This window comes from Mirounga angustirostris, unplaced genomic scaffold (genome assembly GCF_029215605.1).
Source record: "Mirounga angustirostris isolate CCGP_5_RB_7025 unplaced genomic scaffold, mMirAng1.0.hap1 SCAF_7, whole genome shotgun sequence".
NCBI lineage: Eukaryota > Metazoa > Chordata > Mammalia > Carnivora > Phocidae > Mirounga > Mirounga angustirostris.
Genome location: NW_026991715.1, coordinates 129,212,732 through 129,238,020, shown reverse-complemented (window position 1 = coordinate 129,238,020; position 25,289 = coordinate 129,212,732). Strand labels below are relative to the sequence as shown.

Below are 25,289 nucleotides of genomic sequence, written 5' to 3'. Positions count from 1 at the left end.
GTATAGTCAGACGTACATGCGAGGTGATGAAAGAAAGAGTAAAGGACATTCGAGAAGAAGGGAAAGGCGAACGGGATGCCTCCTGAGATGATCCAGGAGGGCTTGCAGGAGAGGGTGCTCAGGCTGAGCTGGGAAGTTGAGCTCACTGGGCAGAGGGAGCTGCTGGTAGAAAAGGGAGCAGGATAGGGGAGAGCCTGGCGTGTTGGAAGGTCAGTATGGCCGGAATGGAAGGTGTGGGTTGGAGGGGAGAATGGAGGGAGGTGGTTTGGAGTGCTGGCAGAGACCACAGCTCTAAGATGTTGGCCTGCCTATGAGGGCACTTAAACTACCCTGAACACAAGCAGGAGAGAGTATCAAAGGATCTAAAGTTCAGGGAATTTGGATTGCCTGTAGAAATATCTAAGAAACACAGATTTTTCAGGAAAAAAAATCTGATTTGGGTTTAAATTGGGTCTACAGCCCTGACACGTGATGTAACCTCGCCATCCTGGAAATGTGGAACATACATTCCCATCTGGTCTTTGGGTTCAGAGCACTTGACTACTCCCAGCTGACTCTGCTGGGTTTTCCTTGACCTTGACCCAGAACTGCTTGGTGTTGTAGGGTAACTCATGACTCTTTAATTGTGTCCCCATAGGAAAACTCTGCCGAGGACCTCCTGAGATTAACATCTAAGAGTTTGCCTGATCTGACCAGTTCAGTAGAGGACGTGTCCTCTTGGACCGACAACGAAGACCAGGAGCCAGACGGGGAAGAAGACGAAGGACCCAGCTCGTCTTCTGTCCGGGGAACAGTAAGTGCACCTCTGTTTCCCCAGTTGCTCCACTGGAACAATGTTTCCCCGAAGATGTTGATGGCAGGATCAGAGATGATAGCTTAAGACAGTAGGATAGAGACCAAATGGAAGCGGACCACAGGGCGTTTTTTTAATTTTTATTTTTATTTATTTTATTTATTTTTTTATTTTTTGGTCAGAATCTTCCAAACAAATCTGTGAGGGTAGTGATTTTCATTTGAGAAAAAACATTGAAACTGGAAATGAGATGAGAGAGCAACGGTGTAGTAAGTTCAGTGTGTATATCAAGTTCTAGGACACTTAGTAATTCATATATACACAAGGATTTTATTGCTATTTTTTGATGTAGTGTTTGAAAACGATTGGTTGTGCATTTAAACTTAGAGAGATTCTGGTCGAGAGTGGAATGTTACAATAACATAAAGCCCATTCAGGCACAGTGTTGTGGATGTGTCTTTCAGTTTTAAGGAAACCAGGACTCTCGCCGGGCTCGTGGCTGTTTTCACACCCTCGTGGTCAGCTCTCACGTGCTGCCTGGCATGCGGAGTCAGGAGGGCTTTTGGTTAACTGGGGTTGCAGTGTGGCTCCTTGTTTCCTCTTTGGATCCCAGATCTGACAGATGCGGCATTTTTAGTGTAAACTCTTGTTAGCGCTTCTTCCCCATCCAACCAGCCATGGGGAGGGTGCCCCCCTTCTGCCATTGGAGCCTCTAACTCTTTCCCACCAGCACTAAACCCAGGCAGCATGGGTAAGCATTGGAAAATTCGCTGTGGTTATAATTAGGCCTCAGAAGACCAAAAATGCATGTTTTGTTACATTTACGCAATATGCTATTTTAGTTTAAGGAAGAAAAAGTTGCTTTTCTCCTTTCTTTTCGATCACTGGAGATTCAGGGCTACTGAGTATGGTTGTGTGGGTGTGGATTGCACAGTGTGCTACCTTGAAGGAAGCACCGTTTGCATGATAAAAATCATAGGCTTTTATATTTATTAGGACAATTTTCTGAAAGATGGCAGCAAAGAGTTTTGCTCTAACAAATTCAATAAATTAGGACAATTTTCCAGTCAAGGAAGGAAAGCATCTTAAAGAAGAGATGCCTTTTTGTAATTTGCCTGCAGGTATTGTATAGGCCCATTGTTGATTTGGAAACATTTTTCCAGCTGCTTCTCCTTCCGAGAAAGGAGAACTTTCTCAGAATACTAACCTGTGAAGGAAATAAACCAGAGCTGAATGAATGAGGTTAAGGTGAACAGCTTAAAAACAACTGTGTAATTATTTCCATCTCTTGTATTTTGATACCATTCGGTAGCTGCCCTTATTTTTATGTTTAGTAAAGGCAGAGACAAAGCTAATTTTCGTGGCCTACACTGCTTCTCTGAGTCCTGCTTACTTCTTGAACCTTACTTTTCACTGAGTTCATCATTACTCCTAAGCAATCACCACACCACCCTTCCTGTAGTCCCTCAAGATGACTGCATCTTTTTCTGCCACAGGACCTTTGCAAATGCTATTCTCTCTCTCTCTCTCTCTCTGGAATCCTCTTCCTGAATAAGATAACTCCTATTCATCTTTGGGATGCCATAGTGTTACTGCCTCAGAGAAACTTTTCCTGAATACACCCACGTATATTAAATCTCTTAGACCTCCTAGCATGACTCTGTGGCTCTCCTGTGAACTGCTTGTCACATTTGAATTTGTGATTATTTGATTAAGATCTGTTTCCCCCGTCCAACTCTATACTCCATGAGGTAACGTGATGACTGGATTGGGTTCCCAATGAATTCCTAGAGTTTAGCCACTACATCTGGTGCTGAGTTATAAATAACAAAATGAATTTTAAAACAAACAACAGAATAAGCATTCATTGAATGCTAATGAAAATGACACCCAAATCTAACTGGATTTATCCACCATAAAAATTATGGTTACTCCAAGGCCCACAACTGACCACAGCATGGCAGCCTCAGAGGGCCTTTGGATAACTATTCACATTCTAGCCCCCTTAGCCTACAGGGGTGGTCCTTGAATAAGCCTTGAACAGGCCTGTGTATCTAGAGTCTCCTCCCTGCCACCTCTTTGCAGATGACTTATCTGATAAAGGGTTAGTGTCCAGAATATTTAATGAACTTACACAACTCAACACCAAAACCACAAATAATCTAATTTTAAAATGGGCAGAAGACATGAACTGACATTTCTCCAAAGAAGACATCCAGGTGGCCAACAGATACATGAAAAGATGCTCAACATCACTCATCATCAGGGAAATACAAATCAAAACCACAATGAGGTTATCACCTCACACCTGTCAGAATGGCTGAAATCAACAACACAAGAAACAACAAGTGTTGGTGAGGATGTGGGGAAAAAGGAACCCTTGTGCACTGTTAGAGGGAATGCAAACTGGTGCAACCACTCTGGAAAACAGTATAGCTGTTCCTCAAAAGGTTAAAAATAGAGCTACCATATAATCCATAATCCCACTACTGGGTATTTACCCAAAGAATACAAAAACGCTAATTTGAAAAAATATATGCACCGGGGCGCCTGGGTCGTTAAGCGTCTGCCTTCAGCTCAGGTCATGATCCCAGAGTCCTGGGATCGAGCCCCGCATCGGGCTCCCTGCTCCGCGGGAAGCCTGCTTCTCCCTCTCCCACTCCCCCTGCTTGTGTTCCCTCTCTCGCTGTCTCTCTCTGTCAAATAAATAAATAAAATCTTAAAAAAATATATATATATGCACCGTTATGTTTGTTACAGCATTATTTACAATAGCCAAATAATGAAACCAGCCTGAGTGTCATCTGCAAATATCTTCTCCCACTCAGTAGGCTTTCAGTTTTGCTGGTTGTTTCCTTTGCTGTGCAGAAGCTTTTTATTTTGATGAAGTCCCAATAGTTCATTTTTGCTTTTGTTTCCCTTGCCTCAGGAGACATGTCTAGAAAAATGTTGCTATGACTGATGTCAGAGAAATGACTGTCTATGTTCTCTTTCAGATTTTTATGGTTTCAGGTCTCACATTTAAGTCTTTGACCACAAATTTTGCGTGTGTGTGTGTGTGTTTAAGGTGTAAGAAAGTGGTCCAGTTTCATCCTTTTGCATGTTGCTGTCCAGTTTTCCAACACCATTTGTTGAAGAGACTGTCTTTTCCCCATTGCCTATCCTGGCCTCCTTTGTCATTGATTAATTGACCATATGGTCGTGGGTTTGGTTCTGGATTTTCCATCCTGTTCCATTGATCTATGTGTCTGTTTTTGTGCCAGCACCATACTATTTTGATCACTACAGCTTTGTAGTATATCTTGAAATCTGGGATTGTGATGCCTCCAGCTTTGTTCTTCTTTTTCAAGATTGCTTTGGCTATTCGGAGTCTTTCATGGCTCCATGCAAGTTTTAGGATTATTTGTTCAAGTTCTGTGAAAAATACTGTCGGTATTTTGGTAGGGATTGCATTAAATCAGTAGATAAACACATATTTTTTTTAAAGATTTATTTGTGAGAGAAAGAGCGTGTGTGTACAGGAGTGGGGGGATGGGGAGGGGCAGAGGGGGAGAGGGAGTCTTAAGTGAACCACACGGAGTATGGAGCCCAACACAGGGTTCGATCCCACAATCCTGAAATCACAACCTGAGCCGAAGCCAAGAGTCGGACACTTAACCAACTGCACCACCCGGGCGCCCCAGCACACATGTATTTTTAATTGATCTTATATTTACTTTTGAAACTTGGAATGATTTCAGTGATATAATCATGAACATTTTCCCCATGTCATTAAAGGGGCTCCTGAAGCAAGATTTATAATTGCTAGTATTCCATAACAAAAAAGTGCCATAGTTTATTTCACCAGTTTTTTACCAGAAATTCCATTTTCATCAATCACATGTAGATCTGATTTTTTCAAAGTTTTAAAGAATGCTGTACAGAATATCTTCATTCATGTACCTCTGGGCACATTTTTTTATTTTATTTCCTTAAATAGCTTGAAGCAGAATTGCTTAGTCAAAGGTTTTCTCCAGAGAGGTTATTTATTACTAATTTAGAGATCTAGCAGTGGCCAGTTCCCATCACCACCAATAACATTATCTTAAAAAAAAAAAAAGTTTACCAATTAATCATACCAATTAATCATAATCATTTTATGTGTTTATTGTAGTTTTGCCAAAGGCATGTCAATGTTATATGATAACATAATTTATTTGGGAAACTCAGCACTAATTCTCTACAAGTGCACGTCTCAGTGCAGTGTGGTAGGGGATCTCTGTCATGTCACCCCAGGCTTTCAAAGAGAAATCCCAAATCCATTATCCATGCGAAACCCAAACTGATCCTGCTTTGACAGTTCCCCCTTCTCTGAGCCTCAACACCACCTCACCCACTTCGCTTTCTGCTCTGCCTTCCTCGCAAAGCCCTCCCGAAGGGGGGGAACACCTGGGTTTCTCCCTGGCTCCCCAGTAATGCCTCAACACCAATCATGTGTCACCATCCTCTTGAGCTCTGGTTTCAACCAGGAGAACGGAGCCCGAGACAGAGCCCTGCAGGACCAGCAAGTAGGCAGGTGACACGAAGTATTTTCTGGATTTCACAATGTGCCCAGGGTCTGCGTTGCTCTGCCTTATAAAGGTACTGAACTACTGAAGGGGAAAAAAAATTCTCTTTTTCAGTTCTATGTTTATAATCCAGGACTCTCTGCTTCATCATTTTTAAATACTAATGAACCATTTAAATGAAAGAAACCTGGTACAGTTTTGGGGCGCCTGGGTGGCTCAGTCGTTCAGCGTCTGCCTTCGGCTCAGGTCATGATCCCAGGGTCCTGGGATCGAGCCCCGCATCGGGCTCCCTGCTCCGGGGGAAGCCTGCTTCTCCCTCTCCCACTCCCCCTGCTTGTGTTCCCTCTCTAGCTCTCTCTCTCTCTCTCTGTCAAATAAATAAATAAAATCTTAAAAAAAAAAAGAAAGAAAGAAACCTGGTACAGTTTAATCAAGTTACAAAGCCTTTTATTTCACAGATGATAATGATTAAACCTGCTGCCAAACTCCACTCAGACATTGACTGTTTTTGCACCTGTAAGTCACAGTGTGTTCCAAGCACTTAGCTGAGCAAATGCAATACAAATGCTGAGGACCCAGGGGCGCCTGGGTGGCTCAGATGGTTAAGCGTCTGCCTTCGGCTCAGGTCACGATCCCAGGGTCCTGGGATCGAGCCCCGCATCGGGCTCCCTGCTCCTTGGGAGCCTGCTTCTCCCTCTGCCTCGCTCTCTCTCTCTGTCTCTCATGAATAAATAAATAAAATCTTAAAAAAAAATTTAAAAAAAAATGCTGAGGACCTGTGATGAGCATCCTTAGGATTTATTTTTCATGGCTGCAATAGACAGCAAGGAGATTTTCCTTTCAGAAAGGTCCAGCCGTGCTTGGAATAAAACCATATGGTGAACATCAAATTTGAGTAGTGCAGGCAGGAAAAAGGGAGTGGGAGCAGGACAGTGAAATTCCATGGTCATTTGCATAATTGTCATCCATCTCAGAAGGGTCTGGCTTTAGTGACAGGGCTCCGTCTCCACCAGCCACTGCTCACCGCACCCCCCACAGCCAGTACGGGAGACTGCCCGCTCCCCCACACTGGCTGTGGTCCTGGTCCACGTGACTGGCCATTCTTTCTCAAGTCTGTCTTCTCCACTTTGTCTTCTGCTCTGCAATGACAATTTGTAAATTGGCCATGTCGCTTAATGGTATAAAATTATTCACTGACTCTCAATCACACTGAAGTTAAAATCCCAAGTCCTTAACATGGAATGCATAAACTGCAGCCTGCCTGCACGGACGTCTGTACATGCTCCCGGCAGCCCTACACACACACACACACACACACACACACACACACACACACCCTGCACGGACATCTGCCCATGCTCCCGGCAGCCCTATACACACACACACACAGCCCTCCCTAGCACTCTGAGATCCACATTCCCCAGGTGTTCCAGAACCCTCCACTACTTTGTGCCTTTGTACCTGCTCTTTCGACTTGGAAGATACTTGTCAGCCCAGCCCAAATGTTACTCCTCCCCATAAGTAAACCTTTCCCTGAGCCCCCCAGAGTTATTTGGTCTGTGCTCTGCCGTTGAATAGACTTCTGCCATAGTGCTTACCATCTTGTTTTCATAATTTATCTTTTTATTCTGTCTTCTTCATTAGACATGAACATTTCAAGGGCAAAGACCATGATGTCTTAAGCATCTCTGTCACCCTAGGATGGTAGCGTGTCTGGGATTAATAGGAGGTTGAAAAGAGGAAGGATTCTCCTGTGCTCTCTTGCCATTCCTTGACCACTTCTGATCTGTCTCTTGGTGCTCACCTGGTCCTCTTATGTCCTTGAGGTACAAGCCTGGGTCCACGAGCCTCTGACGCTTGTGCTTCACTCCTCTTGCCCCCTGCTGAGCCCTCCTCCATCCACTCTTAAGAGGAATTGGCCCCTGCCTCTTCCACCATTGAGGGTATCACGCTGTGGGGTATTGAAGCGCTGCAAGATCTGGTCTTGCTGCTGATAAGAGAATCAGGAAGAGTAATTCTTTTCTGGTCCTTGTGGCCAGTTGAGGGAGTCTCAGCTTAGTTGCAGGTTTTGCGCACTTGGAACCAAGATGACATGGCGCCGCTGAGTGTGCAAGCCTGCGGAGGACACGAGTCGTAATTCCTCTGCTGCCTGCCAACGTCCCCACAGAAAGGAGAGTCAGTGTTAAAAGGAACTGAGATGCTCTGCTTTGAGGCATTACGTGTGTGTCTCATCCGTGGTTATCTAAGCACTAACCTTCCTCTCAGGACCAGATCAAGTTCAGAGTTATCTCCAAGGCCGCCCTCTGCTCAAAACATTTATCAACATCGCGCTCTCTCCCGAATCTGCTGATCACTGCTCCCTGGGCATTTAGCCGGTGCTGTTCTCTATTTACTTGTAGCAGCTTATCTCTTTGGGGGAAGAAAGAAAATACTCAAACTTTGTAAACTTTTGAAGTCAGGTTTATCTATTTGGGCTCCCAGTATCCACTGGAGTACCTTGTGTTCCATACTTACTCAGTACATATTTCTCTTTTTGGGGGGACAGAGAGAGTGCGTGTGCGCATGTGAGCAGGGGTGAGGGGAGGGGGCAGAGGAAGAGAGGGAATCTCAAGCAGTGCAGAGCCCAACACAGGGCTCGATCTCATAATCCTGAGATCATCACCTGAGCCAAAATCAAGAGTCAGACGTTTAACCGACTGAGCCACTGAGGCGCCCCTCAGTACATATTTCTTGATCATAAAGCTGTCTCTGGAGCAGTGGTTCTCAAAGTGTGGTCCCCGGACCAGCAGCAGCATCACCTGGAAATGTGTTAGAACCACAGAGCCTCAGGTCCCACCCTCAACCTGCTGAGTCAAAAACTCTGAGGCTGGCAGCCAGCATCATTTAACAGGCTTTCCAGGTGATTTGGACACAGGCTAACATTTGGGAACTTGAGAGCCCTCCAATAAAAGGAGTGGGAACTGTGTTGTTATTGGCTATTCCAAAAAACATGTCTCCTTTCTCAATTGCAAATAATCATAACTCATCTTTTTAAAAATGAGATTTTTCAGGGGGAAAAAAAAATCTAGCCTCCTGAGAAAGTGGCTCCTCTCTTTTAAAATGAAGAGAGGAAGAAGAGTTTTAATATAACAGGGCATGATGGACTGGATGATACCTCTTAAGTGTTGGGGAGCCTTTTTCTATTTTAACAAAAACAAAACTGGAAGTAATGATTGTCTTGCCAAACCTGCAATTGTCAAGGCTCAGTTCGGAAGAGTTTGTTTAGCACATCAATCAGCAGGCCTGTATCCGGCTTCCTTTGACATCAAGGGAATCAGTTCTAACATTTCTGGAATCACCAGTTCGGGGAAAATCTTAGAGAACTTCTGGGTGATTAGGGTTTAAGAAGGAATAAAGGACCTCATCTTTCAAAAAGAAAGAAGCGCCAAACTGGATCTTAACGATTCTGTAAGTGGTATTGGTGTTTGATTCTTTAATGGTGGGATAGTCATGAGGAGGGAGAACCTGAATTCCAGTCTTCTGGAAGAATTAGCATCTTCGGGGGTGGGTATTAATCTACATATGGAAAGAAAGGACAGGAGCTCTTCTGCTTTGTTTGGATTGAGTAACTGATAAAGTGTCGGCCCTTAGTTTCCAGAGTGTCTGGGCACTGAGGACTTGTATTGCGATATCTAGAAGTATCGTTTCTGGTTGAGTCAAGCTGCCCTGGGTGGGAAACGGTCTCTTGTTTTGTGCCTAAGCTAGATTTTTTTATTTTTCCTGGTGAATCAAACCAGAGCCTTATGCAAAGAACAATGAGCACCAAATATGTAAACTTGCAACTAGTATTAAAATGGGAAGACCCCATAACTGACTGGAAATCAGATCTTCACAGAATGAAACTGTTAATGCACAGGGACTGACACAGGGCACACTGCACTTTTTGCAAGAGGGGCAGATGTTCTTTCCCTAAAGCCTCGAGGAGAGGGTGTTAACAGGCTGCTCGCCCAGGTGCAGTGGGCTGGGCTACACACCTCAGGGTGCCTCTGAGTACACGGCAATTGCAGCAACTGCTTAGACATGGCTCACTCCCCTGCGTCAGACATGGTCTTCCTCTTTCTACTCATCCAACTTGAGGACTCACTTCTCCTAGGAAGTCTTCCCAGATACACATATCCTTCATGCCTGGATGCCTAGCATGTAACATGCCCTGTATTTTCCTTCATGGTCCTTAACGCAGATTATAATGATACATAGATGCATGTGCAGGCTTGCTTAATGTCATCCTCCCCCACTAGTAGAGGACCCAAGTGGGCAGGGACCATGTCAGGTTTGCTTCCCCATGTATACCAAGGGTTCAGTGTTGGCTCTCAGTATGCATGTATGTATGGGGTGGAAGGATATTGGGACAGGTGGACAGTTGACATTCCCCCCTCATCATGTTTGATCATCTCCCACTGACTTGCCTGCCTTCACCAGCCCGCCATGAATTTAAAATGGGCATGGCACTTAGTGTTGGTGTCTGCAAACTAGGAAGTTTATCTGCCTCTTCCTCTGGATTTTCCACCTGGCACAGGAATATCGATGATAGAGAAATCATTTTTCTACATATAGCATTGGGAAAACACAGCATACCTTCCCTTAAAATAGGACATTCGTGGTAGCACCTCATTAACAAATGAGTAGATCTCTTTACTTTTTGTTCGGTTAAGGTAGGCACAGGCTAGAGATGGAATTTAGGACTTGATTTTTTTTTTCTTTTAACAAATCGAAAGCAACAACAAAAGATTAAACTTTCCAAGGGAGTTGGTGAAGTAGTATGTGGACTGTAAGTGAAAAAAGATGAGCCAGGGTGCCTGGGTGGCTCAGTTGGTTGAGCGACTGCCTTCGGCTCAGGTCATGATCCTGGAGTCCCTGGATCGAGTCCCGCATCGGGCTCCCTGCTCAGCGGGGAGCCTGCTTCTCCCTCTGACCATCCCCCCTCTCATGCTCTCTCTCTCTCATTCTCTCTGTCTCAAATAAATAAATAAATAAAAATCTTTAAAAAAAAAAAAAAGATGAGCCAAAAACGTACCAGGGAAAAGATCATGGAAAGGAGAGTCTCAAAGATGGGGATTCTGATAAATAGAACTGCGAAGTGTCTGAGCTACAGGGAACCTTGGGGATCAGCTGGCCCCAACCTTGCCTTTATCAGCTAGGTGAGAGAGAAGCCTACTTAGCTCTGCTTGTCCCCCCGAGACGAGTCATGCTTATGGCTCAAGGCAGCTATGAGGGAAAAGCAAGAGCAAAAGGGCCGGGGAAGAAAAGGTGAATGTCTTCAGAAAGGCGTTCACAGCACTTCTCAAATGTGCCGGTGGAATGACTGTGGGTTGCAGATGCACCCATGCGCACAGGTAGCTCCGCACTCTTCTGTGTCTACAATGCACAGGGAGGGCATGGTTTCAGCTGGTCCTCAGATCTCCGGGGTCCTGGTTGGAGTGGGGTAGGGCCCAGGAATTAGTTTTCAGAAGCTTCCCAGGTGATTCTTAAAATCTTTAAAAAAAAAAAAAAAAAAAAGGGCGCCTGGGTGGCTCAGTTGGTTGGGCGACTGCCTTTGGCTCAGGTCATGATCCCGGAGTCCCGGGATCGAGTCCCGCATCGGGCTCCCTGCTCGGCGGGGGGTCTGCTTCTCCCTCTGACTCTCCCCCCTCTCATGTGCTCTCTCGTTCTCTCTGTCTCAAATAAATAAATAAAATCTTTAAAAAAAAAAAAAAGAAGCTTCCCAGGTGATTCTGATGCTCACCCAGATGTTGAAAAGCAAACTTGGGGGAGAAGTTGACTGCTGTCGGAAGCAGCAGGTTCAAATACACCCTTTGTTGGCCATGTGGCAGTCTCCAAGACCAGCTGCCTCGTGGCAGGGCTCCTGAGTCTCCCGGCTGGGGGCTGGATGAGCCCCCAGACCTGTTGAGACAAAGGGACCTTTTAGGCCCCCAACGGCCTCCCTCCTTTCCATAGTTTGGGATGAGGGAGTGAGGCCATATGGTTGAGGTGCTCGTGGGAAACTTGGAAATACAGACTCCCCCAGCCCACTCGGGATCCTCCTGAGCAGAGACTTTCATGTATCTCATAGTTCTTCTCATTGCCTTTGCGGACACCAGCCAGTTCCTGGTACACAGACTACTGTTCCCAGCACCAACCCAAAGCAGGCAGTGACGCATATACTGACCCACAGTTCCCCGAGTTGTACATTTTCCATTCCACAGTCCTGGATGCTGAACTACCCTCTCTTTCCCCTCAGAGTCCGAGACTTTCCCACGCAGGTCTCCGCTCACCTAGATGCTCTGTAAGCCAGACGTCAGCGGGCTCGGGCCACGTGTAAGAGGCTGCGTGAAGCTCAGCGCAGGATGCGGAATTGCCAGAACAAGATAAGACAAGGCCTGAAGTTATTGCTGGTCTAGGAAAATGAGATTTAAATTTGGGGGTGGTTTTTGTTTGGTTTGGTTTCATACTTAAGGAGATGAAGTGATTATTTAAATGGGTGGGGGGAAGGTAAGATAAGAGTAATTATTCGGCCTGGATAAATGGCCCAGAAAACTGCTGAGGTTTGCGTTAGGTTGAGTCCCGTGGCACATTTTCTGGGGTTTGTTCCAACTTGTTACCTGGCTCTGTGCTGCATTTTCCAAATGAGCAGTTTGCACTTCTCAAGGAAGTAAACAACTCAAGTGATCTGCATTTAAAAAAGCAAATACTGTCTACACTCTCTGCTCAGGGGTCTCAACTGCGGGGTGAACACAGATACCAGACTGTCCCGCAGAGCGTGCGTGGAAAGTAGGAGAACTTATATAGATATTATTTCATTTTAGATTGTTTGGGGTTTTACAATGTATGTACACATTAGTCCAGTAGCATAGGGTTATAATATATGACTCTATGTTGGGAGTGCTTGGTGGCTACACCATCCACGAAAGCTGACATTCCAGCCTGGAGCCTTGTGAAATACAGTTCAAGAAATCCCCTTAGTAGGCAGTCGACTTTATTATCGCCTTCTGAATTTGAAAAATTCCTTCAAATTTCAGTGAAAATAAACTAAGTTCTACTAGAGCATGTAATCCTATTTCTTTGCCCTCTCATTAATTTCTTTTGTGAAAATAACACCATAGAAGTCATGACGTGACTTTACGACTTCAGGTAAGTTGGTTCCTGTCTTCATGTATTCATTCCATTACCATATTCCAAGATGCCTTTCAGCCCTGCCCCCTATTACGAATTTCCCTCTTATAAATATCACCCCTAATAATTTAGTTTTCTATGTCCTTTGGGAGTTTAAATCTGTGATCCACACATTGAAATGTAAAGATGGATATATTAAGACTTGAGGAAGGTAGGCAGTTCAGAAATGAAACTGAAATGAAAACTTTTTTCTGCCCTAGACAAAATGATGGCAATTGCACAGGAGGAAAAAACGGGATGATGTGACCCATTTGTGCACCGTATAGCTTAGGAAATCTATCTTATTTGTTTATGAGCTTCAGTCAGCCTTGAAGGTAGCAGAAATCCTTGAGATGTATGTGTCTTTTGAGACTGTAAATGGAGATCATGCTGATACAGTCAGATTCTTACTCTCTTAAGAGAAACAGGATATCCCCACTTAGTTTCAATTCCAGTTATTGTGCTGATTTTTAGGAAGATGACAAAACCACTTTGACAGTGCATAGATGAATTAGACAAACAGACAATGTATGCTAGGAAAAAACCACACCTCACTTGCAGACTTCATGAGAAATGGAAGAGTTGGAGTTTGGGGGGTGTTTTTCTCTTTTTCACTACATCTTAGGCAAAACAGTAGTCCAGAGCCTGGAAATAAAAACAAAGCAAAATAGAAGAGATCAGAAGTTCCCCTGTGGAATCCAGGGCAGACATTTCTCAAAGAAATAGGTTTGTTTAAAGTTAATAGAGTTCTCCCCAACCCTATTGTTATTGTTGTTTGCTTGCCTAGCTTTTTGTTTGCTGCTTGTTTGCTTGTTATTACTTGCTGAGCTTTTTATGTAAATACTGGCTGGTCTTAGTAAATGACATTTGCAGAAAAAGAAAACCATGCCACTCCCTTCTGGTTCTTTCTCTTATACCTTCACTTGAAATATCCTTCCCTCTACTTGTGTCTATCAAGATTTTGAGGCCCCCCCTCATCTTTCAAAGAGACTTTTCTAATAGTGTCAGCCTCTGTCTCTCTCTGCCAATTTCATTCGTCTATTTCTCATACCATAATACTTAAAATCAGACCCTTCCTGATTTATAAATGGAGGAGATGTTTTCAAAAATTTTTTGGTAAAGCTGTTGTGTGGATATTCAAACTTATTTCCTCTAGCAACAGACATATTTATTTAATAGATATTTGTGGAATTATCTTTTAAGCCAGTAGAGACAGATAGCCCGCATGTCACACTCATACACCCTCTCCTCAGCTCCAAAAGCTGAGGACATCTCTAATTCTTCCTGACACTCTTTGCTCTGACACCAGATACAACCACAGAAGCTGGTGATGTGGCCCTGCAGGTGCTCACAACCAGGTCCCGGAAGGAGCCAACGCTGGACTATAGCCAGCCTGATATTGCCATCCACATGCTGCTGAGAGCTGTGCTGGGGACTCTGGGGGACACAAAGAGATAAAGACACAGTCTTCCTCTCTTAACAGGATTTATTTTATTCCATAATGAATTATAGTTGTTACTATACTTTTCGTATTCCCCTCTTCCATGTAATAAATTCTTAGGAGCCATATGCCATATTGACCCAGAGGAGGGACATCTGATTCCTTCCAGGAATCTGGGAGGGCTCAATGGATGGGGTGGTGTTTGACTATTCCATAGATTTTCCATAGGAACACCCACAGAAATGGGTGATACTCTAGAGCAGAAGAACAACATGCACAGTGGTCCTCAAATAGGAAATTTTACATTCAAGGATCAGCAAATAGTCTATGAAACATAGATATTCAGTCCGTGCTTTTAGTTGGAGACTAAGGAATTCGACTTATCTTACAAATACTGGAGTCAGTGATGGTTTTCAAGTTGAGTGACGGAGTCAGAGTATTTGTTTTAAGATTACTCCGACAGTGAAGTAGGGAAACAACTAGACTGAAGAAAAGCAGAGCAGTGGTGGAGGCAGAGACAGGTGTGGAGGCCTTTGCTGTAGCCCCACGGGGAAGTGATCAGAGCCTGTGCTGCAGGGAAGGTGGCTATGAAGATGGAAAGGCAGGAGGCAGTGTGACTGACAGGTCAGTGGAGGAAGGGAGCAGGGCCAGCCTAGCAGGTGGAGTGCTGGCTTCTGCAATCAAGGGGTCCTTGGTGGTAGAAAAGGATGAGAAGAATTTCCTCCCCACCTTTTTTTGTGAAGGCAGGGCCAACCCTAAGCAATAGTTGGAATAGGATTTTGTTTACCTTCAAAACCTCCAACTTCTGTCCTCTGCTCCTTAGTTGCTAGTCCCTCTCTTCACAGATTTCCTGAAGCCTGGTGCCCTCATACTGCTCTCAGCTTCCCTACGGTGGGTACCCACAGTTTCCCCGGCCCCTAGGAGACTCCAGGCTCCCAAGAAGTCCTCTATCCTTCCTCTCCATGTCATTTCCCCCACTTTCGCTACCAACATCAATAACAACAAAGGCCATCCAACAAGCAAAATCTTTTCCATTTCTTCCAGGCAGCCTGTTTGCTGATAAAGCGATCTGATTAAACCAGTCTCAATGGTGGCCAATAATTCTGTGACACTTAGCAAATTATGTGCATCTTAAAAAGAGAACCCTTGTTATTTCAAATGAGTTTCTTATCAGTATCATTTAAAAATGAAATTTAAAGATAAAATCACAAAGCATGGATGCCAAAGATGTTCTCAGAGGAAATACCACGGTAGACCAGTAAGCCTTGTCTCCAGTAGCAGCTTCCTTAAGATGTCTCTGATTGTCAGTACCTTCCCTCCAACTTACTAAATTATGTTTCCTAAAATTTCTCAAGTTTGTTCACAGTGACTTTGGATAGGGGTAGAGGTGGGAAGGTGGACGCCTAGGGTATGAACTATTACTATAGGTGAGAGATCAGCAGTTACAAGGCCAGATCATATGCATTTCAGGCTTTGCTGGCCAGTCTCCGTTGCAACCATCCACCTCTGCCTTTGTAGTGCAGAAGCAGTCATCGGCAATAAGTAAACTAATGGGAGTGACTGACTTCTGCTAAAACTTTACAAAAATAGATCTTGAGCCAGATTTGGCCCCCACACAGCAGTTTGCCAACCCCTCTATAGATGACCATGTGTGGACCTATACCCTTGACATTTAGAAAAATGAGCCTCTCTTCTTATTGCTTCCTATATGGGCTCCCATGAACACACCCCAGCTCTCCAGTCAGATTCTTCAAGAAGTGCATACCCTTGGAAATATATATCAGCAAATAAGCATGAAGTTAGTACCAGTCCTGGAAAATAAAGAGTTGAGGGTACAAATCCTGTTGATCTGGAAAAGGCAGCAGAAGGCCTCAGGGTGCCCCCTGGAACTTGCCAGAACATCAACACTTAGCGGCAGTGTCTTCAGCCCAATCAGTTACTCTTCATCTAAAACCTGCCTGGATGGTATGTTCAGTTAAAATGATCTTCTATTTTTCTAAGCCAGATAATCATGTAAAACTTTCTCTAAAGAAACATTTGTAGAGAGAAAACATTTGTATGGGAGTGTTTTAATTCATGCCTTATTTTTTTTCCTCCATCCCTCCCGCTTGCTTCTTGGGTCTCTCTTAACATGCCTTTCTTTTCTGATAGCTCACCCACCTCTACTTTTTGTGTGTCTTGATATTTTCCTACACACACATGAGTTTATCATTCTGGAGTTTAGGATAAAGACTATCAGGGGCGCCTGGGTGGCTTAGTCAGTTGAGCGTCTGACTCTTGATTTTGGCTCGGGTTGTGATCTCAGGGTTGTGGAATCGAGGCCTGCATCAGGCTCCACGCTGGGTGTGGAGCCAGCTTTAGATTCTCTCTCTCCCTCTCCCCTTCTCCCATCTCTCCCTCCCTAAAAAAAAAAAAAAAAAAAAAAAAGTCATTGTCCTGCTCCCAGAAATACGTCCAAGGAGAGCAGGCAGCCCGCTCCTGCTGAGAAATGACCCAAAGATCTGCCTTTAGTAGCCAGCCCACCAGCCAAAAGAGAGCTGCAAGCTCCACATTTTTCTCACCCGCTGGGTCATGGAATACGGCGAGAATGATAGATTCCTGCTTTGTAGATAATGTCTGCCCTCGCCTTGCCTCAATTTGAAATCAATACCAAGGACAGACATGTACAGATTTTCCTTCTTGCGATCTGTATCTCCTGTTATTTTTGAAGAACTGAGTCACTTGAGGACATTGTCCTCTTCTTGGCATGGTGACACGTACAAACCCGCCACGGGAGAGGCAGACGTGGGCCAATGACTGATTACATTCCGACATCCTTAAAGGTGATTTCTTTGCCTCGACTTTCCAAGGGACTAAGAAATCTATTTAATTTGTATGCATAGAAATCATCCAAATAATCACCAACAAAGTATGTTAAGCCCATTCAAATTGTTTGGGGATGATCAATGGGAGGAAACCAGAAACAGGCTCAGAACAAGGACAATATTGTTTCATTTTCAGAGCCCCAGCCTGAATGCCTGGGTCTATATCAGTTGCGGCTTTTCCCCAGCTGCCTCTGACACTCTGCACACACACTCTGTGTGTACTAGAACATTCTGGGGTCTGGTAAGTTTTACTTTTCAGCTTTACTGTTTTCCTCATCAGTCCTGAGTCCCCTTCGTTGGAAAGCAGTGACTCTAGTGCAGCAGATTTCTGGGTTTTTTTTTTTCTTTCTTTCTTTTTTTTTTTTTAAAGATTTTATTTATTTATTTGAGAGAGAGAGCACAAGCAGGGGGAAGAGACAGAGGGAGAGGGAGAAACAGACTCCCTGTTGAGCAGGGAGCCCGATGCGGGACTCGATCCCAAGACCCTGAGATCATGACCTGAGCCAAAGGCAGACGCTTAACCGACTGAGCCACCCAGGCGTCCCCAGCAGATTTCTGTTTTAATTTCTGCAGTCAACTCACAGGCTTCTTGCTGCTTTGGGCTGATTTATTGTTGTTCTGATTCCCTTTTTCTGAATGGTTATTCATTCCCAGCCCTGGCCTCTCTGATGGCCATCTGGTTCTCCTTTGGTCACTCAAACATCTGCCCCAGAGATTTGGAAAATGAGCTTCCTTTGGCAGCCTAAAAATAATCTGAGTGTGACTGAAGCATAAAAGGGAAATCACCACGCTCCACTGTCCTGTAGATACTGACCAGGGGGATGAGCCAGTACAGCTTCCTAGGGATTTGGAGCTTGGATATCTTCTGTCACATCTGCAGATTTTTTTTTTCCCCAAGTGCTGGGAACCATAAAAACATGGCATGAACTGGGTGCAACCCGTCCTCCTGCAGTTTTCCTTGGGATCAGATTTGCTTGCACAACGGAGATGGTTGGAGATGAAAAAAGCCACACTTTGCATGGTTGGTTTGTAAGACTTCAAAAGTTTGCTGAGAAAGACAGATGATGCTCAGGGTTCACCATTATATTAGTTACAATGTGTTTAAGGAGATCTCATAAATGGTTTGGACAGCAGTTATAGAACATTTCTAAGTACTAGACTTTTAACTTGGACCCAGGGGGCCTGTCTCTAAGGTAATGATGGTTTGCTCCTTGCCTCCAGAAGAATAAAATTTACCAGAAGCTAAAACTCCTAGGCTGTTTCTCCTACAAAATTATTTCTAGCCTCATTGTCCAGTGCAGCTTTTCAGAGGTGCTACAAAGAGTGAAAATGTCAACATAATAATGATATTTAAATAATTACAATCCCAACATATTCAAACCTCCTTATAAATCATAATCCAAAGACATTAAAATCAAAAGTAATTAACATCCAATCTTGAATTTCCCTCACCTTTTGAGTTAAAAACCAAAGCACTTAATGGCCTCCTTCAATTTCTCCTATTCTTTCTTTTGCTCCATCTTCACAAATGAGATTCTTGATGCTGGGGAGAGGTTGTGCTCTTCAGCATCTGCAGCCTGGGTGACTGCTCACTGGAACAAATATGACTCTTTCAGCTCCAAGAAAGTTGAATTTGTTCAACAGCAAGTTTCTTGTATGCTTTCCCTTTTAGTGAAATGTAAATGAACAAAGAGTAAATGGACCTATACCCTTGACATTTAGAAAAATGAGCTAATCCCTCATTCCTAAACTGTTGTCCCAGGCAAACTTTTGTTCTCAGGACCTTATTTAATTTTGCCCAAAGACCACATCAAGAATTGTAAAAAGTCTGAGATTTTACACTATGGTTTCATGGATGCTGGCACAAGACATGAGATTCCTGGGTCAGAGACAAACGACTTTATTACTGACGGCACAGCAAGTAGCTTTTGGCTTTCTCCAATCCCAGTTTAGGATTCAATCCCGGTTTAGAGCATCATGTTTGCATAATGTCCTCCTGCAGCCCCAAGTCCTATGGGAATGATACAGAGGAGCTCCAGTAGATGCACATGCAGTAGATTTGTATCACAGCTAAGGAACCCTGATTGTTGGCAACCTGCATCTTTTATGATAGGCTCGAAGCAAATCTGACTGCCCTTTGCCCCAGAGAGAGATATTATCTTTATTATACTGGATGATAAACAAAACTGCCTCTTCCTCCAGAGACACTATCTCTGACTTTCAAGGTGGTTTGCTCTACAAACATCCTCGAAAAGATAGTTAATCCAGAGTGAAAACAGCCTATGCCCCTGTTCACAAGCCACATAGAAATGGGAGAGACCCATGGACGATGGTCTCCCAGCAGCCCATAGCAGAGACCCAGTCATATCAAATAAAGGACAGCTGATGGAAATTTTCTTGTCTTCTCCAAATACAACTCAGTCTGTGGTAGTTATTTAGAGTCCATGGCCATGAATTTAAACTCAGCTGAGAGAAATCCTCCTCTCAATCTGGATGGGGGAAATCAAGTTGGTCCTACTTAAAGTACTTTTCATTTATATTCAAAATTTGCTTGATTTGCACTTGCACTTTGAGATGGAAGTGGAGGGCTCCCTGATGCACTGCATCGGGTGTGGATTGTGCCTGACAGAGCTTCTGTGTTCTCTGGTGCAGGCTTCTCAGTCCAGGGCCACATTTTCCATTTCCACCACCTCTTAGAAATGCAGAGAAGTGCTGAGACTAGAGAAAGCTGCGTTTCTCCTCCCCATTGATTCAGCTGGAAAAACACCCTCTGCAGATTCATGAACCAGACCTGCTGTTGATGATTCTAAAGCTTACACCTCTAATGAGCTCATAAGGGCTAATACTTCTGCCACCTGCTCCTTGATTGTCTTTCCTCAGGTTTTGAATGTTCCAGGGGTTGAGTAACAGGGCTTTCTGCTACATATGTTGGGGCAGTAATTGGATATGTCTCTAGAGTTTCCTATCCATCTCCTTTTGGGAAGACCCACTTGAGTTTCTGTTTAACCTGCTGTTTGAAAGGATTCCTGTCTTCTTTCCCAGCCCTGCTTGCTGAGTCTGCGTGCTTTTTTTTTTTCTTTTAACTTCCCCTGTTCCTTTGCTTTCTGATGTAGATTTTTTTTCCCCTAAGATACTATTCTAGATTCTGTCCTGTGGGGCTCATCATTGTGAAAGATATGGAATCAACGAGTCTTCTGTTTTCTAAAGTATCCATTGTTCATATGCATCTTGACCACCGCCACCTCTGAGTTGGCTAATTCCAGCCAGGAAATTTTCTCCCACCTGACCAACATCAAGTTCTGGCCTATTATCATCCTGCCTGGCTCCCCTTGGTATGTCTCATGTTTGCTTCCTTTCCTGTTGTAATCTCATACATTTCTCAGGCCACTTCCGTCAGGCCAACAAAAGTAACTGTGTCCCTTTAAAATTGACCCAGGAATTTTTTTAAATCTCCTCCTGGGCTGCTTCACCCTTCACCTTTAAATCTGTCCAAACTTTCTGATCCCTCTCTATAGAGCTATCCCAAATCCTCTTACTCAAGCTCTGCAGTTTTTAAATCACCTCTGATTGTCTTCTGGGCCTGAGATGTCCCTAGGAGCATCATTGCATTCTGTTCCCCGTGGTGTTGCCTCTTTTTCTCAGGTTTTCTTTAGATTTTTCAGGATTTAAGTTTCTTCAGGTTTTCTCAGGATTTCTTTAGTCCCCAGTCACGCCCTCCAATCTAGTAAAAACTAAAGTGTCTCCCCACTCGTGTGACACCCACTTTAATTGTGGTCAGGAACTGGCCTCCCAGACCTCACAATTCCTTTGCGGGGGGGGGGGGGGGTCCTGTTCAAACTGGGTTGCATTTTAGCTTTCTCTGATCCCAGCTTAGAACTCGGTTTTCTCAAGTTGGATCCATTACCACATATTCGTCTGCTTACTGGTTTCCAGAATTTTGTTGCTCTTGTCTTCTGTTCTCTTTGCCCTATGGGATTATGTCTTTCATTTTAAAATCTCTGTCATTTGAGTGTGGGTTCAAATGAGGGGAAAAAGAGAAATCTGCCATCTTTAATCAGAAAACTATCACTTAGGGATGCCTGGGTGGCTCAGTCCGTTAAGGATCTGCCTTCAGCTCAGGTGCTGAGGATAGTCCCAGAATGGGCTCTTCCCTCAGTGGGGACCCTGCTTCTCCTTCTGCTTGCCGCTCCCTCTGCTCGTGCTCTCTAACAAATAAATAATCTTTAAAAAAAAACAACTATCACTTAATTCTTAAATCAAACTCCATCTTTCAGATGAGGACATTGAAGCTCAAGGAGGATGACTCATGTGCCTAAATTGCTAATAAACCAGGATTTGTATCCAGGCAGCTGGATTCTTAACCATTCTGCTCTACCATCTCACTATAAAACCAGAAGCTAAAGATTCTTCTTCAGTGAGAGAGAATCTCATAGGCTACAAGTGTAGAAAACTGTACAAACAGAAAGCCTCTAACTTGGAAATTGGCAAATTATATTAGATTCCATTAATATAATGGCATTGTTGTATATAACACATGAATTGGAAATTGCTGATGAATAATAGATTATACCAGCTGAACCAAAGGCTTTCCAGGAGAACTTTTTGCACATTTCGTTTTAGAACAACTAAAATGACATCATTTCCAGAACAGTTTGATTTGTTCTGTGCATCTAAAAAAATAAAAATACAGCAAAGGGTCTCTTTAGAGTGTCGGCATTTTCAGACAATAGTCAGAAGACTGAAGAGAGGTGCACTGTGATCAAAATTGCACTTTGTATGTTGTTACTCCCTGTTTCTTGAGTTCCAAACCGCCTCAAATCATGGCAGACTGGTTTCTGTTGCAAGAGGAAAAGGTTCTGTTTAAATTCAGAACACCGTGCACTTTCTGGGGGTTCTGAAATCAGATTGTGCTTCTGCCTTGAGCTCAACAGTGACTGTTTGCACCTCTTCAAGATGTCTCTAGGTCCATTCTGATTGGTTTTAGTTACGAGCTCTCGGTGGTAATGTAACACACACCATCTTTCGTGTAAGATTTCCTTGGTATAAGAAATGCTATTTTATAGATCATAGAAACCAAATGTCATCTCATTCTTTGGCACATTCAAGATTAAAAAAAGAAGGTTATTCCTTAAGGCTGTGATTCTCTTCTAAACCGCCTCTCTCAGATTCTGAAAATAAAGAGTTGGCTGCAGTTGGGCTCGCATCACAAGAACATAGATTTGACACAGTGTGTATTCGCTCTTGTAAAACTACACCACTCATCCTGCACGCTCATTCTCTGCACACGTGATCTAGCCTAGCTCTCGGATATATGTTATAAACAAAAAGGTGTTACTTCAGGGTCTCCATTTATTTCCTCATCTGTCTATGGAGAGAATATTTTTTACCTTGGGACCCATGTTTGCTGGGAACACTAAATGGGAAAAATGTCAGGAATACGAACTATACAGTATGGTACGGTATTGATCATCCAAAGTGTTAACTTAATTAAAAAGCATCTAAGAATGGAGGGAGGGAAAATCCTCATGACGCATGAAGCTGGAAATCAGGAGACTGAGGAGTCTCAGCCTTGCCTGTAATGAGTTGAAAAGCCTTGAGCAGGTCACTTTCCTTTGGGTTACTCATATGAGGGCTTATGTCATCTCCAAAATTCCTCCGATTGCATGAAAAACTGGGACCACGCTGAAAAAACAGAGAAAAAATGCAAGAAGGAAACTTCCTAAGTTCAGAAACAGTGGGCTGGGATTGTTTTCTTCCCGTGACACGAGCTCCTCGGACATGCTTTCTGATGGTCTGGGCCTTGGCCACTGTGGAGTAATCCACCCACTGACTGGGCACCGAGGAGGTAATGACCTACAAGCTGAGAAATACTCTTCTCCATAGCCTGATAACCTGGGTCAGGTGGTATGAGAGAAAGAACCAGGAACTTAACTCAGTCTCCAGTAATTGCTGTTTATAGTCCAGAGACAGGTTCTTTCCATAAAGCTTTAAAATTAAGCAAAGGGGAGGCCCTGAGGCTTCTCTCTGGATTATTCCTATTTGCATGTCTCCTCCTGTGCCTCAGATCTCTGGCAGGTCTCCAAGAGGGTTCTTTTGCACTGGGTGTGAATTAAATGTTACAATTTGGGGTTGGGAAAGACATCCCTCTTGAGAATCTCTAAAATCATCCTCAGGATTCCATTCTTGCCTTTACTTCATAATTTAAACCTGGAGACCTGCCAATCCCCGACATTGTAATAGGGACTCACCAAATGTATCTTTGTTTTATGTATCGGGATTCATTTGCTTTCCCACGGCCCCTTCCTCAACTTGCCTGCATCTCCTCATTTCTCAGACGTTTTTTTTCCTTTCTCATCCGGAGAGATACTTGAACTTATAGGGGAAGGGGGAATTTTGCAAATCTCCTATATTACATATAAGATTTACATATAGGGACACCTGGCTGGCTCAGTCTGTGGAGCATGCCACTCTTGATCTCAGGGCCATGAGTTTGAGCCCCATGTTGGGTGTGGAGCCTACTTAAAATACAAAAATACATATATTAAAAAAAGATTTACATATAAACAATTACGTCTTAGAAGGAGGTGAGGTTTATCTGGGAGATTATGCATTTTCATATACTGAATTTGATATACAGTGTATAATTTTTATTATCAGTTAACATTCAGGATTTGGGGTGGTTTTTTTTACATTATAATTATGTGACTTTTCGATGACGATGAAGTGTTTAAGGATATCTTCTATATCTTTTTAAATTCATGTTTCTTCACATGAATCCTACCTGTTTTAATTAATATGACTTTTTCCCTTCAGAAGCTCAAAGGAAAATAAAATTTCAAATGGGAAAACTCATTGTTTGATGTATCTCTTAAGTTTTATACATGTAAATTTACTTCCCCAATTTTTTATATACACTCTCAAGCATATAAGTCTCCTTTTCTTCTCTAATAAATGTAGTATTTTGTCGTTGCTGTTTTAGCATTTTTGGCTTCTCTCAGAGGACCCTGTAGACAGACCCTTGAGACCTTTCTTTCTGTATCACCCCTTGGGGTCTGGTAGCATGCGTACAACATACAGACGTGTGGGCTGACTTTCTGGGGCTACCTGCACGTGGCCGAGCAGTGCTAATCAGTACTCAGGAGTATAGTACACAGACAGTGTGGTTGACCCAAGGGGTGTAGTTATTTGGCTGCCAAAAAATTAATGTTTTGCTGTATTTCAGAATTGAGTTTAAATTTCTGGTTTAGTATTTCTTTTTTTTTTTTAATTTTATTTATTTATTTATTTATTTGCGAGAGAGAGAGAGAGAGAGAGAGAGAGAGAGAGAGAAGAGAGAGAGAGAATGAGAGGGAGGAGGGTCAGAGGGAGAAGCAGACCCCCCGCCGAGCAGGGAGCCCGATGCGGGACTCGATCCCGGGACTCCAGGATCATGACCTGAGCCGAAGGCAGTTGCTTAACCAACTGAGCCACCCAGGCGCCCTGGTTTAGTATTTCTTGCAACTTGCGCCATAGGAAAAAGCACTAGCCCACAAGCCAAGAGACCTGGGCTATCGTTGTGGCTTTGTGACCGACCCCCTGGGAGACCGTGACCGACCCCCTGGGAGACCTTGACCAACAAGTTTCCTCCAGAAATGAAGTGGCCTCTGGGACTATTTCCACTTTGAAACCTGCCGTTTCTGTGCTGTGCAGGGGCTGCATGCTGAGGAGGAACTTGCCAGCATAAGGCTGTATGGTTCCAGGTTATCAGAGGGGCTGTGCTTTGATCCCGGGAAGCTTTTTTTCTCACATGATACCTGTATTGCTGCTCTTCAAGCCTTGAGATAACCTCTGGGAGGAGATCTCATCAGTGATTGCAAGCCCGCCTCTCCCATCAGCTCGGTGTTCTCTGCATTTCCAGATGCCTGCGTCAGATGAGCCCCAAGATTCCGGTGGCCCCGAGGAATCCAAGGGAAACCTGGAAAGTCCCAAACAGGGCAGCAGTAAAATGAAGCTCAAGAGTCGTCTTTCAGGTGAGTGGAACTCTTTGCCTGATGTGGCCTGTCTGAAAGTGAGCTTCTAGCCTCAGGAGTGGAAAGATAAGGTCATTAATGGAATGAGCTCTTTTTTTCCCTTACAGCCTTAAAATTGTTTTTCCTTTAGATAGTGCATGCCCCAAGCATAAAACTGCATTCAGCCCGGCTGCCCGGGTGAATATTTTTGAGTCCTAATGAAGCGAATGTCAACATCTCCCCGTTTGTCTCTGCTCAAACCTAAATTTCCTGTGTATATGGTTCATTTACTTCCGCAGAACTTTAGGTGACCCCTGCCCTGTGGCATATTCCTAGTGGCCTATCTTCCTGGCAAATGCCCCTCTCCCCCAAGCCCTTGGTCCACCGGAACCAGGGGCAAAGAGCTATTTACTTGATATTAAATCTGCATTTCAACGAAGCAGGCGGGAAAATGGGATGGGAGTTGCAGCCCTGGAAACAAAGAGAGTT

General features: G+C 43.9%; 1 protein-coding gene and 1 long non-coding RNA gene across 11 annotated transcripts in view; one reads left to right on the top strand and one right to left on the bottom strand.

The window, feature by feature from the left end:
- PDZD2 (PDZ domain containing 2) overlaps positions 1 to 25,289 on the top strand; it is a 218,794-nt gene that overhangs the window by 146,012 nt on the left and 47,493 nt on the right. For all 10 annotated transcript variants that reach the window (XR_008505115.2, XM_054504637.2, XM_054504635.2 and 7 more), the window contains 2 exons: positions 638 to 793; positions 24,710 to 24,821. Coding sequence is in view for 9 of the 10 variants with exons in the window: in XM_054504637.2 (XP_054360612.2) it covers positions 638 to 793; positions 24,710 to 24,821 (268 nt within the window). In the remaining variant the exon portion in view is untranslated. The remainder of the gene's footprint in view (positions 1 to 637; positions 794 to 24,709; positions 24,822 to 25,289) is intronic.
- Positions 6,118 to 24,737, bottom strand: LOC135365451 (uncharacterized). The gene is made up of 7 exons (XR_010413347.1): positions 24,606 to 24,737; positions 18,265 to 18,477; positions 13,058 to 13,152; positions 11,525 to 11,752; positions 7,595 to 7,749; positions 7,145 to 7,330; positions 6,118 to 6,479 (listed from the first exon to the last, which is right to left on the bottom strand). It is a non-coding gene; the product is annotated as an uncharacterized LOC135365451 (long non-coding RNA).